The sequence below is a fragment of the Zootoca vivipara genome, chromosome 6, assembly GCF_965207765.1.
Source record: "Zootoca vivipara chromosome 6, rZooViv2.hap1.1, whole genome shotgun sequence".
Classification (NCBI taxonomy): Eukaryota; Metazoa; Chordata; class Lepidosauria; order Squamata; family Lacertidae; genus Zootoca; species Zootoca vivipara.
This window is the reverse complement of record NC_142589.1, coordinates 16,836,484-16,849,664: the sequence shown is the minus strand read 5'-3', so window position 1 is coordinate 16,849,664 and position 13,181 is coordinate 16,836,484. Positions and strand designations below refer to the sequence as shown.

At 45.2% G+C, this 13,181-nt stretch overlaps 1 protein-coding gene across 6 annotated transcripts in view; it reads left to right on the top strand.

Moving 5' to 3' along the window:
• The window catches only part of NADK (NAD kinase), a 42,767-nt gene extending 29,816 nt beyond the window's left edge, over positions 1–12,951 (top strand). For all 6 annotated transcript variants that reach the window (XM_035117959.3, XM_060276188.2, XM_035117958.3 and 3 more), the window contains 9 exons: positions 2,170–2,299; positions 4,077–4,185; positions 5,268–5,353; positions 6,522–6,624; positions 7,902–8,056; positions 9,347–9,446; positions 10,100–10,257; positions 10,878–10,960; positions 12,417–12,951. In XM_035117959.3, the coding sequence (XP_034973850.1) occupies positions 2,170–2,299; positions 4,077–4,185; positions 5,268–5,353; positions 6,522–6,624; positions 7,902–8,056; positions 9,347–9,446; positions 10,100–10,257; positions 10,878–10,960; positions 12,417–12,567 (1,075 nt within the window). In that variant the 3' untranslated portion in view covers positions 12,568–12,951. The remainder of the gene's footprint in view (positions 1–2,169; positions 2,300–4,076; positions 4,186–5,267; positions 5,354–6,521; positions 6,625–7,901; positions 8,057–9,346; positions 9,447–10,099; positions 10,258–10,877; positions 10,961–12,416) is intronic.
• The last annotated feature ends 230 nt before the right edge of the window (positions 12,952–13,181 follow it).

Sequence of the window (13,181 nt, the reverse complement as noted above, 5' to 3'; positions counted from 1 at the left end):
AACCCAAGCAGCTGCTTAAGAGCTGTCATATCCTTCTCGCTGCCGGTGACGCATCTTGAAATCCTAAGCATTGACTCCCCTCCCACCAAGCATGACAGCGATACCTTGACAGCACCTCTGGAATTGCATGATGCATCTATCTGGGGTGGAAAGCTTTGCTGCCCTAATAAAAGCCCAGTTCATTAAAGATGGGGAAAGATGGGTGGGAGGAGGAGATTAGGGAACATAAAGTCCAGAACAGCATTGGGACGTCGGTTGATCTGAAGGCAGTTCAGAGAGTTTGGCTGAGCTTAACTCCGTAAGCTCTGCTTGTTGAAGGAGCACTTGCTCTGATCCAACCAAGCAGGTCAGCATTTTGCCTGGGACGAGTAATGCCCCCATTTCTACAGCTTGTTGCACACCAGGCAGCTCAGGTTGTCCGGTGACACATTGGCATTTGTGCTGAGTGGGCCTGCAGTGGTGTCTGCAGGACATAAGGGTACTAAGACTAAGTGTGGTGCATGCCAATTCCCTGCAATTATTATTAGCATTATATCTTATTAAATTTCTGTTCTGCCAGTTCTCCCCAAAGAAGCAAAGCAATGCAATTAAAAACAAAAGTGTCTTAAAAACACATCTGTGAAGCAGGCCTTGGGAGGAGGTGTTCTCATCTCAACCAGCACCCAGGTGGGGTGGGTGAGGAGCAGCTTGAATCCTCTGTGTTGTGCAGAGGAATGTAAAACCAAGCTTTTGAGCATCAGAAGTATGTTAACCCATGGTGGTACCTAAGCAAATAATACTTTGGACCACAAGTTTTAATCTTTGCATCTGTGTAACCGTGGCTTAATGATTTCTGGACAGCTTTCTTTTAGTGTCCCAGAATAAGAAATGAAAGGCGGGTTGTACCCGGGAAACTTCAGCGAAAAGGGTGGGGCAAGGAAAGAAAATACACATTGCGCTCTTCAGTACTTACAGAAGAAGCTGCTGAATTGGACCATTAATCCATCTAGCTCAGTACTGCTTTCACATGCTTGCACTTTCTCTGGGAGACCTACCTGGATAAGCCAGGAACTGAACATACCTTTCTGTATGAAAAGCAGATACACTATTACTGACCTACAGTCCTTTCCTTAAGACGTAGGAACATAGGAAGCTGCCTTCTACCGAGTCAGACCATTTGTCCATCTAGCTTGGTATTGTCTACACCAGTGTTTCCCAAACGTGGGTCTCCAGCTCTTTTTGGACTACAACTCCCATCATCCCTAGCTAGCTGGACCAGTGGTCAGGGATAATGGGAATTGTAGTCCCAATGGTCTACCCTGACTGGCAGTGGCTCTGCAGGGCTTCAGGCAGGGAGCCTCTCAAAACACTAGTGGGAAATTCCAGAGATTGAACCCAGGACTTTCTGCATACAAGGAAGATGCTCTACCATTTAGCTATGGCTGTTCCCTAACATTTCAAATAATATTTTAAAAAATAAAAAAATTGTCCAGTAGCACTTTAGAGACCAACTAAGTTGCGTGCACACAAAAGCTTATACCAAGAACAAACTTAGTTGGTCTCTAAGGTGCTACTGGACAATTTATATATATATATTGACTGCGTCAGACCAACACGGCTACCTCCCTGAATTTCAAATAATACTTAAATATGCCCTAATAGTTTTGAATTGCCTGTGCCACTACCAGGTCATTGGTCCAAGCTGTTTCTTTCTCTGCTTCTGCCCCTGAATCTTGAGCATAGAATTGAGGTATGAAGCCTTCTTCCCTTGCCAAAACGCAGCTCCCCAGGCTGAAGGTGTTTAAATGCTTCCCTTAAGTCCTCTGCACATAGAGAAAGCCGCCTGTCAGGGACAAGGCTATGCCAATCACTTCTTCAGCATCATGCTAGGGCTGCATGGGCGAGGGTCTTGTTTTTGTAGATGATGATGAGGAGTTGTGGCAGTGTTTTATCACATGCAACCAGGAATTGACAGGACAAATACCAGTTCCTGAGACTCACAAGGGGTCTTTTTATGTTCTTATCATCTTCCACCTGCAACCGAAGCAGCACACTCTAGGAAAAGCTTGCTGTCTCTCTGTCGTGCCAAGTGCAGAGCTAAGCTGGCCCGTCGTTTTCTCGTGAGGAGTGCTAACGTGATTTGTCTCAGGAACTTCAACCTGTTTCTTTCCTGGCTTTGTGTTTTTGCAGGCACATTCAGGACCCAGCAAGCCAGCGGTTGACATGGAACAAACCTCCGAAGAGTGTCCTTGTTATAAAAAAAATCCGGGACGCCAGTCTCCTGCAGCCCTTCAAAGACCTCTGCATCTATCTCACAGAGGTAGGCTGGACTTCTCTGCCTTAGTGAGTTCAACCCAGGATGGCCAAAGAATTTTAGTGTGGTAGGCTTATGGGCTACAGAGATGTGTCTTGAAGCATGCTGACAGTGCTCAGGAAAGTTCACCCAGAATCAGGGCTTCCACGACCTATATCTCAGGGATGAGGAACCTGTGGCTCATGTTGTTGGACCCCAGCTCCCATCAGCCTTGGCTGGCTTGGCCAGTGGTCAAGGGAAGCTTAAACCATTTCCAAAACCCATAACAAACCAACCTCGGCTGCAAATAAATGCCAAGAAGAGTTTGAGATGGCTGGCATGTGCCATTTCTATCTATCCAAGAGGATTTCACTTTGGCATGGCGTGAACTGCTTGCTTGGGTTTGCGGTTGGCAAAACACCGCCTCGCACATAGGAGCTTTTTCAGAGTTTCAAACTAAGTCCAGCTGAAATTTTGTATTGCTGTGATCTCCTTGGCAGTGCTCACTTCACTCCTTCACGAAACCGCAGTTCCTATTGTCCCTTCAAGAGGAATATCGGAGTGGTTAAACTGGTTTTGCCCTTGTGCTTTTGCCCATTCATGTCTTTCATCTGCTTTCAATGTTGTGGGAGAGCCAGGCAACCCTGATCTCCTCTCTCTCATACTCAAATGGTCACTCTGTTGATGTGATTCCTCCTTACCTTTTAAAGTTACTGCACCTATTTTATTACTCACAGATAAAATAATATAAGGCAGCTCTTTGCATTAAAGGGGAACAGCCATAGCTCAGAGCAGCAAATGGTTTTGCATGTTGCACAAGGTCCATGTGCAGTCTAGGAAGGGTTGGGGTAAACTCTGTGTGAAGCCTGGGAGAGTCACTGCCAGTTACTCTGTTTTATTACTACATTTCCATCTGGCCTTTCTGCCTAGGAGCTCAAACTGGCCTACACACTTATATATGAAAAATATTTGAAAGTTGATTAACAGCAGCTACAAAGAAATAAGAACACATGTAACTCCATGTCTGGATAGGCTTGCCTAAGCAAAAATGTTTTAAGCAGGCTCTGAAAAGAATGCAGTGAAGGTATCTGCCTGGTGTCAATAGGCAAGGAGTTCCAAAGTGTAGGTAGAGTGGTTTTTATCTGAGATTGTAAGATGCTTTGTAGGTGTCAGGGGCTGGGCTGGATTGGAAGACTGGGGAATGCAATCTCAGGAAGAGCAGCTCCTAACAGAAGAGGAGGGGGATTATCCCCGGCAGGCAGACACAGAAGCTGCACACTTGATAGAGGAGCTGCCCAGCTATGAGATAGTAGCTAAGCAACCAGAAGGGAGGGAGCAGCTGAGCAGTCAAGATTGGGGGGGGGACCCCTCCCTCTCCCCGAACTCAGAGGTCCAAGCATGTCAGAGAACAAAGACGCAGAGAAGGAGGGACTTCCCTTTGGCACACTTCTTGCTGCGGAAGTGAGGAGGAGTCAGAGTAGGCAACTGATAAACTTGCGGAGGGTTGCCTGTTTGTGCTTGTAACATAATGCTGAAATAAAAGGACTATAAATCTACCAAATGCTCATTAATTCTTATCGGTGAGCCAGCAGAAGGGAGAGAGGAACTCCTGTACTTGACCGTAGAAGAATTTCCTCAAAAAGTGGGGTATTTTTTTTTAAAAAAAATTTTTTTATAAAAATAAATAAATACATATTATTGTCTCTGATTAATGTCACTAGTTTCAAGAGGTCATGCTTCTATTTTTCACTCAGTGTTAAGATAGTTTTAATTACATCGGTTTCTTTTCCTCCCCACCCTTCAGGTGAACAACATGATTGTCTATGTAGAAAAGAAAGTGTTAGAAGACCCAGCCATCATGAACGATGATAGTTTTGGACCAGTGAAGAAGAAATTTTGCTCTTTCAGTGAAGGTAAATATGCATGTGTGTGTGTGTAGGTTGTGGTTTTGCATGTAACAGAAGCTAGAGATGCAGCAGAAATTTGGTTTGGTTTGCATTTTAATATACAAACTATCTAGTGTACAGTTCCTGGATAAATCCATGAACCAAAACACAACTAACTGTGTCAAAATCCGCTCTTCTCCAAATTTTGTGATCAGTTCTCCAGTCAAATGAAGTGGTACAAGCATGCCTGTATCAGGCAAAGGTGTGCATAAAATGTATATATTAGTGAAAAGTGGTTGTTGTTGTTTTGCTTAAAAAACCACACTGCACACAAACCACATGCTGGAGCATGCACAGCCCAGCCTCTCCCATTTTGCCCCTTTTCTTGAGTAAGCTTTCTTGCGTTGCCAAGAAAGGGCTAGCATAGCACTGCCTCCAAGCCAGGGGTCATGGTTTGTTTCCTCCTAACAAAGCACAGTCAGTGCATCACAACAAGCCATGGTTTAAGCTTCACCAGCGATCGTGGTTTGTTAGGGCGGAACAACCCACAATCCTGCATTTGGCTGTAATGCTAAGCTATTGCCTTCTTTCTTTCTTTACCTGCTTGTGCCAGGGGAAGAGCGAAGCAAGAGCTCACAGGAGCACAGAAAGCTTCATTATACCAAGTCCAGCCATTGGTCCAGCTAGCTCAGTGTTGTCAACATTGGCTGGCAGCAGCTCTTCAGGATTTCAGACAGAATACATTCCCAGCCCAGCCTGGAGTTGCCATAGTTTGAACCTGGGACCTTCCATGTGCAAAGCAGGCGCTATGCCTCTGAGCTATCACCCTTCTGTGACCTAAAGCAATTGAGCTGGGTGTGCAGTATGGTTTATGAAGCTTGTAACTTTGACTTACTGTAACATGCAAATTCAGGTGCTGTGTCTGTTTCCTTAAAGAAGGAAGGCAAGAGCAGTCAGATAAGAGCCAGAATGAGGATGTAAATGGGTTAAAGGAGGGTGAAGCGAAAAGCCACAATCTTTATACTGCTGTATTTCTGCCCTTTTAAACAGATAGGATTGGAATTTTAAAAAATCGTATTCCATGTTTTCAAACTCTTTTTCTTTCTTAGACTACGATGATATCTCCAATCAGATAGACTTTATCATCTGCCTGGGAGGAGATGGGACCTTGCTTTATGCCTCTTCACTCTTCCCAGTGAGTTTATCTTCACCATCCTTCCCTTGCCTGCAATCTTTCACTTATGAAGTCCACATGGGATGCTTTGTGATGGTTGCGTGTTCTTCCACAGGCCCTTAACACTAACGTTTGGCTCTTCCCCACCCAGTATTCACTTATGTGCTTCCTTTTCTGCCCTGCCCATTTATAAGGGCTTGGTGTGGCTGTAGTTAAATATAAGTTGCTGCTTTTCAACATGTCCTATTGTTATTGTTATCATCATCATCATCATCATTATTTTTTAAAAGAGGGTGGGAGGACTATAGCTGGGCAATATCTGGTTGTCAACATCACGATATATCACCAGCTGAACATCACGATATATTGATATATCACAATGTCTGAAATAAGGATGGAACTATGTAGAGGTGAACAGTAGGGCCGGGCTTTCAACATTGTGATATATCACCAGCTAAACACTGTGATATACCAAAACATCATGATGTCTGCAATAAGGATGGAGCTATGTAGATGCATTGGCTGGCTTCATGGTTTTTCTTGCTTTGGGTTTTTGGTTGTTGTTTTTTGCATAGCACATGCACACGCATATAATGATTCGTGATACATTGTCGGCCAAAAATTATGAAACTGATATCACAATATGGACTTCAAACTGGTTTTTGGACATATTGACATATCGTCCAGCCCTAGGGAGCCCTATGCAGAATTTAATACATGCAGGCTTCTTGACAGCCTGGTGTTGAGTATAGACTGCCCAAGATCCCCCCCTGCCTTTGTTTCTTTCCTTTCCCCCAGAACTCGGACTCAAGGCAGCTCAAAAATATTAAAACCAGCACTATGTATTTCCCGAGGGAAATGGTCTACTGCATGACCAAGAGGGTAGAAAGGAGGAGGCTCTGGTGTCATGCTTTGCAGAGGTAGACCTCAAGGGCACTCTGTTTTAGGCCGCCACTTGTGAACTGGTGGGCTACCAAAAAAATTGTTGGGCTAGTAACATTCGCGGGCTTCTTTGGGGATGCTGATCTATTTTGGGCCTCTATTTTGTGCCTCCACATTTTTGGCACAGAACTGTTAAAAGCGGAATATGTTGAAACTGTTAAAAGCTTTGGCTCCTGAACGCCAAGACCAAGGACAGTTTGTGCCGCTTCTGAATGCTCTCTTCTTCCCTCTCCCTTTTTGCCGCCAGGGCAGCGTACCTCCCGTGATGGCTTTCCACCTGGGTTCACTGGGATTCCTTACCCCGTTCAATTTTGAGAACTTTCAGTCCCAAGTGACTCAGGTTATTGAAGGTAAGGGTTTGTGCTGAGCTGATCACTTGCGCTGCTTATGCAGAGGTAATGCTGGTAGCATTTTTATTTTAAATAAATAAACAAATTATAGTTTGTTAGAGACCTCTGCTGCTTTGTGGGATATCTTGGGGAGAAGAAAAGGCTCAGGAGCAAACACTACACAAATCAGGAGTTGAGTCCTAAGGCGGTTGGATGGTGCCTTGCCGGCCTCCTTCTGGCAACTCCTGCAGCCCAGCTGGTGCCAAACGTATTGCTCTGCTTTCCTTTGGACCACACCAGCAATGCCGAGAGGGGGTTATTGTCATCTGCGCAGCCCAGGACCTCCATACACACTCAGAGAGGTCACTTCAATGCAGCAGTTTCTTCACCCCTAGAGGTGCACTCCATTGTCTTTTGAGACAGACGGGTGCCAACAAAGTTTATTAGGGTTGTTGCAATCAATCAGTACCTCCCTGATGAGATTGAGTACACTTGACAGCTCCAAGCTACTGCTCCCAAATGCAGCCAATCCCTGCTGCAAACTCTTAAGACTAGGGATGTGGGAGGGAGTTAGCAGCTTTGCATGCAGAAGATCACAGATTTGATCCCTGGCATCTCCAGGTATGGCTAAGAAAGACCCTCCCTCACCTGAAATTCCAGAGTGCTAATTCTAGTATTAGCATAGACAAGAGGTGAGGAGCCTTTTTTCAGCCTGAGAGAGCTGCATTCCCTTCTTGGGGGGGGGCTGATGACAATGGTGGGTGGAGCCAGAGGCAAAAGTGGGTGGAGCAACAGATGCAAAATACCTTTGTGTGATAGGCTTGTTTTGACATACCATCTCGCTCCCCTCTAGCCTAAGGTTACCATTTCCCCCCCCCCAATGAATCTGGGGACACTTTAAAACTTCAATGGATTTTCTATGGGGACTGATTTGTAAATCCGGGTCTGGTAACCTTACTCTAGCCTCCTTTCCTGGCCTGGGGAGAGTCCCAAGGGCCAGATAGAGAGGCCAGATAGAGAGGCCTGAGATTCCCCACCCCTGCTGTAGACAATACTGAGCTTGATGTCAGGGATTGAACCTGGGGCCATCTGCAGCTTTCCCCTGGATTTTCTGGGCTTCACAGCCCTTTGGCCTTTATATGTTTATTGTAGCAAATATATTTTTATTATACAGATAAGTCTCTGGGGTTTGTAGGGACAATGTTTACTGTATCTCCTAAATTGATCCCATGTAGGCAGGTCTTTTTAATGTCCTTTTACTTAGAAATGTGTGGTTTTTCACCCTCCACCCACCACAGGCAATGCAGCCCTTGTTCTCCGGAGCAGGCTCAAAGTGAAAGTGCTCAAGGAGCACAAGGAGAAGAAGGCAATGATTCAAAACGGGATCGAAGAGAATGGGCTGATTTCTCCGAGCCTAGAGAAGGAACTGTTCAAGCAAGCCATTCAATATCAGGTGCGTGCATTCGGTGGGCGAGGTTTGCTTTTCTTCCAGTAGCAGCAGCAGCAACAACAACGATGATGAGGTTAATCTTAGTGAGTTGCTGAATTTATGTCCCATCCCTTCCCCCCAAAGGAGCCCAGGGTGTCAAACAGATCCATTGTTTAAAAAAACAAAGCAATAGCAATAGCATTCTGAAACAGTTAAGCGTTATAAAGGCAATGACGGTAAAAAACATTCCAAAAACAGTTACAGTCAGAAGCATTATTCCATCCAGTGTTCTGGATCCAGGAATGGTATGCTTCAGCCACCCAATGCCTCACTGGAGAGGAAGGTTTTCCTCCTGAAAGTTAATAATGATGGAGACAGGCACAGCTCGCTGCGGAGCTCATTCCACAACCAGGAGCCACCACTGAAAAGGCCCTGTGACGGGTCAGTGCCAACCAGGAAGCCCCTGGTAATATAATCATGATCATGACAATATAATATTGATGATTATATTTATAATGGTTATGTAATAATATATTAAACTTAAGAATCCCTTCCCGTGAAGCATCTTGAAGTGTCTGTGTAGATATAGAAAGCCAACGTACCATAGTGGTTAGAGTGTTGGACTATGACCTGGGAAACCAGGGTTCAAATCCCTACACAGCCATGAAGCTAACTGGGTGTGACCTCAGGGCCAGTTCACTCAGTCTCCGCATCTAACCTATCTCAGAGGGTTGTTGTGAGGATGGAATGGGGAGGAGGGCAACTTGAGTTCTTTGAAGGAAAGGGGATATAAATGTAAATTCCATGGGAACCGTTTCTCTCTTCTAGCATTGCTCTTTGAACGTTGGAAAACTAGAAATGTATAGAGCAGTGTGGAGCTGTTTGAAAGCCCTTTTGAAAACAGTCCCACACTGATCTTAGAACCACCAGTTTTCAGAGGATTAAAGAGAAGTATAGGGCTGGTTGCTATTATTTATTTTTAATTTTGGGGTTTTTTTATTTTAAAAAACCAAGCACTTTTGGAAAGTGAAAGGGGGGGGGAATAGTCCACCAGACTTTTTGGATTACAACTCCAAATGACGCTGGCCAACATTTAAGGCTTTCTCTCTGCATGCGAAAAATCGGTCATAAAATCATAAAGTCAGAGCCTCATAAACCCTGTAGAAACACAACAGATTTTACAACTTCCACACAAACACAATACAGTAGATCTTAAAACAGAATGACTCTGGTTCAGAGTTCTAGTCAGCGTCATCAAATATTTAACCTCTTTTGCAATTGTTTCATTCCATCATCTGCATTTCCTGTCGGCAGGTCCTGAATGAAGTTGTGGTGGATCGGGGCCCTTCCTCATACCTTTCCAACGTGGACGTCTTTCTAGATGGGCACCTTATCACCACAGTCCAAGGAGATGGTAGGCACGTTTTTTGTTTGCCAGAAAGCAGAGCGGCCTCCCTGTCCCCTGCCTGCTTTGGGGGCTGGAGAGCATTTTATTTGCATGCCTGGCATCTCGAGATGGGACTGAAACCCCTCCGGAGCTGCTGCCAGTCAGTGTTGGCAGTCCTGAGCTAGATGGAGTCTGTCTCGGGATAAGGGCACTTCCTATGCTAAGGCACCTTCCTGTACCCATTAAGAGCATTCATAGCTGAGCTCTGTTTAGGTCCTTAAATGGTTTGCCCCCAAGCGGTTTATTGGACCGGCTGCACCCTTATGATTATCCTGCCTGTACTTTTATGATCTGCCTGCCCCATGGTAGGTAAGGTGGGTTTGCAAGGTCCTCTTCCTTTCCCTTCCCTTCTATTGCACCTGCATCAAATTCCTACATGACAGGCTTCTCAGAAGGCCCCAAGGCCTTGCAGGCACAATGTCCATTAGCTGGGTGGTTGAACTGCCTCTGCCCCACTCCCCTGCTCTCTTAATAGACTGTTGTTTCCAACTGCTTTGAATGGGTGAGTGTCCTAACAATATTTTAAATGAGTAGGTTGCACAGTCCTGTTGAAAGGGATGTTTCCAGTCCTAAGCCTATAAAGAACAGGCGAGGCTATAATTGCAACTCTTTCCTCTCAGGTGTCATCGTCTCCACACCCACGGGCAGCACGGCATACGCAGCTGCTGCAGGCGCTTCAATGATCCACCCGAATGTCCCTGCCATCATGATCACCCCAATCTGCCCACACTCACTCTCTTTCCGACCCATCGTCGTTCCTGCTGGGGTGGAACTGAAGGTGGGTTCTTAATCAGTTTCCTTTCCCTCTCCAAATTCTGCTAGTCGCTGCGAGATCTCTGCCCTTGAGAATTGCCACCTGAGCTTGCCTTTTTTTTCCCCCTTCTCCCTCCCAGTCCTTTGTTCCTTTTGTGTCGTGTCTCTTAGACTGAAAAGCGGGAGGGATAAAAATGCCTAACAATTAATGAATTAGAAAGCTTTCCTGCCCATCAAACAAACAAGCCTTAAGCTGCTTGTTATGTAACCAAACAAAACATCAGTATAAAATCCAGCTCTATCACACCCGCCTTCCCTCCTGGCAGCCAGAGAGGTTATTGCTTTCTTAAGCAATGTGCCAAAACATGTTTAAACCCTACTGAAAGGTCAGATTCTGCTGAAGCGGTTTGTTGCTTTGTTTGAAAGGCTGCATGGAAAAGACAGGTTGCCTTCCCCTTTTGGAGGTGCCAGTTGCTGGCAATTGCAAGTGGGGAGAGTTGCTGTTCCACCCAGATCGTGCTGGCCGGCTTCTCATGGGCAATCTCTCTGGCCCCTGTGAGAACAGGCCTAGTGGCCTGATCCAGCAGACAGCAAGCTAAAAAAAAATTAGATCCCGGAAATCAATGTGCTTTCCCTTCTCCTCAGATCATGCTGTCTCCCGAAGCCAGGAATACAGCGTGGGTTTCCTTCGATGGGCGGAAGAGGCAGGAGATCTGCCACGGGGACAGGTGAGGATACCCTTCTGAGTTATCTGTGCCACTTGGTGCTCTCTTCTGTCGCTAAATATATGAGGAAGAGCAGGAACGCCTGACTTGAGTCACATCCACACCATGCATTTAAAGCACTCTTATACCGAGCTCCTGCCAACCTAGCAGTTCGAAAGCACGTCAAAGTGCAAGTAGATAAATAGGTACCACTCCGGCGGGAAGGTAAACCGTGTTTCCGTGTGCTGCTCTGGTTCATCAGAAGCGGCTTTGTCATGCTGGCTACATGACCCGGAAGCTGTACACTGACCAGTGAAGCGAGATGAGCACCGCAACCACAGAGTCGTCTGTGACTGGACCTAACGGTCAGGGGTCCCTTTACCTTTACCTATACCACTTTAGCAGTCGTGGAGAATCCTTGGAACTGGAGTTTGCTATTGTACTGGGAACTGTAGCTCTGTGAAATCTTCACCCTTAATTAGTTTATTAAGTTCTTGGGATTCTTTGGCATAAGGGGGAAGCCCTGACTGTTAAAGTGCTGTGAGAGTGCCTTAAACGGTGTGGACATGGCTTCAGCAAACATTCTCTTTCTCATTCTTCATTTAATTTCTATAACACTTCATATTTTTAAGGGGGGGTGGGAAATCTCATTCAAGCATCCAATAGAGCAGTCCGCAATAGAACATTACTGAAGAAAGTCAAATATAAAGTCTACATTCAAAGCAACATCATTAACGGGAAACTAAGATGGTATTTTAGATTCCTGTTAATTATGTTTCTTTGAATATATACTTTATATTTCTCAAAGAAAACTTTACAAAAGGAGGTCAGCTACAAAATGCAGATTTTAACACCCCAAAGTTAACAAGAAGAAGAAGAAGAAGAAGAAGAAGAAGAAGAAGAAGAAGAAGAAGAAGAAGAAGAAGAAGAAGAAGAAGAAGAAGAAGAAGCCTTAAACATTTCAAAAGAAAACATTCCTAAAGGAAGACAATATCTGCTTTATCTAGAAAAGCTAGTGCCCAACAGCCAATCCTGCTTTATTGCAGAGGTGGGGGGGGGGACTGTGGTCCCTCCTGATGTTGGACTCCCAACAACCCCAGCCAGCATAGCCAATGGTCAGGGATGATGGGATCTGTAGTTGAGCAATGTCTGGGGTAGGCACAGCTTCCACCTGCTTTAGTGCAGTCAAATTGCCTTGGCAGCAGGCTTTCTTCTTAGTACCTGCAAAGGCCGGGGATGCCTAGCAGAATTACCAAGGCATTCTCTGTCTAGGATGACACTGACTTGTGTCCACTCACTTCAGTGGGTCTACTTTGAGCAGGGTTCGTGTTGGATACAACCCTGTGCTGCTTTAGGGTTGGTGTCCGTCATTCAGCCCCATCGAGGAAGCGATTCACAAGTGGAATAAATAAGCTTTTATCCTCCGTTGAGCCTGTCCTGAACTGAAGGCCAACCCTAATAACATTTCTGTCTCTTACAGCATCAGCATTACTACCTCCTGTTACCCCCTCCCTTCAATCTGTTTCCAAGACCCCGTAAGTGACTGGTTCGATAGCCTGGCCGAATGTTTGCACTGGAACGTCCGGAAAAAGCAGAACAACTTTGCTATAGACGAAGAAGAGGAGTTTTGAGTGTTGGCACTAGCAGAGGATCATGGGAGGTGGAATCCCTTCTGTACAGAAACATGTTTTTAAGCCTGTAGCTCTGGGGAGTAGACCAATATAATATAATATTATATAAATATATATATATATATATAAAATAACTTTTTTAAATACAGCGATGTACCTCATATCAGTCTGTTCTGCTGATGACCAGATATCATGTCGTTGTTTTTCTGTCTGTCAGGAGGGCTTGAGGTGAGAAACAAGCAGAGATACTTTTTGTCGGGGCATGTTAGAAATGTCCGATGTTTGTTCGTTGATGTGCAATGTGTTTTCCGCACAACGTGTTTCCTAGAAAGAAGGGGTTTTTTTTGCAAAAGCCTTATTAAAAATGAATGATGTTTTCTTGGACTTTTGTTCCCGGTTATCAGCAAATCCCCAGATTCTCTTTATTGGCCACTGTGTGGGTCGGGCAAATGTTGGTTAAAGGGGCGCTAAAACGTTTTCTCTTACGTTTTTCAAATCTTCAGTTCTGTGCACTTATTTCTGGCAATGTAAAGAGTATCAATCCGTTCTTGGTTGCCACTCTTCCCCCCACCCCCCACTTTTTTCTTTTCTTTTCCAGCTCACAAGAAATGTGG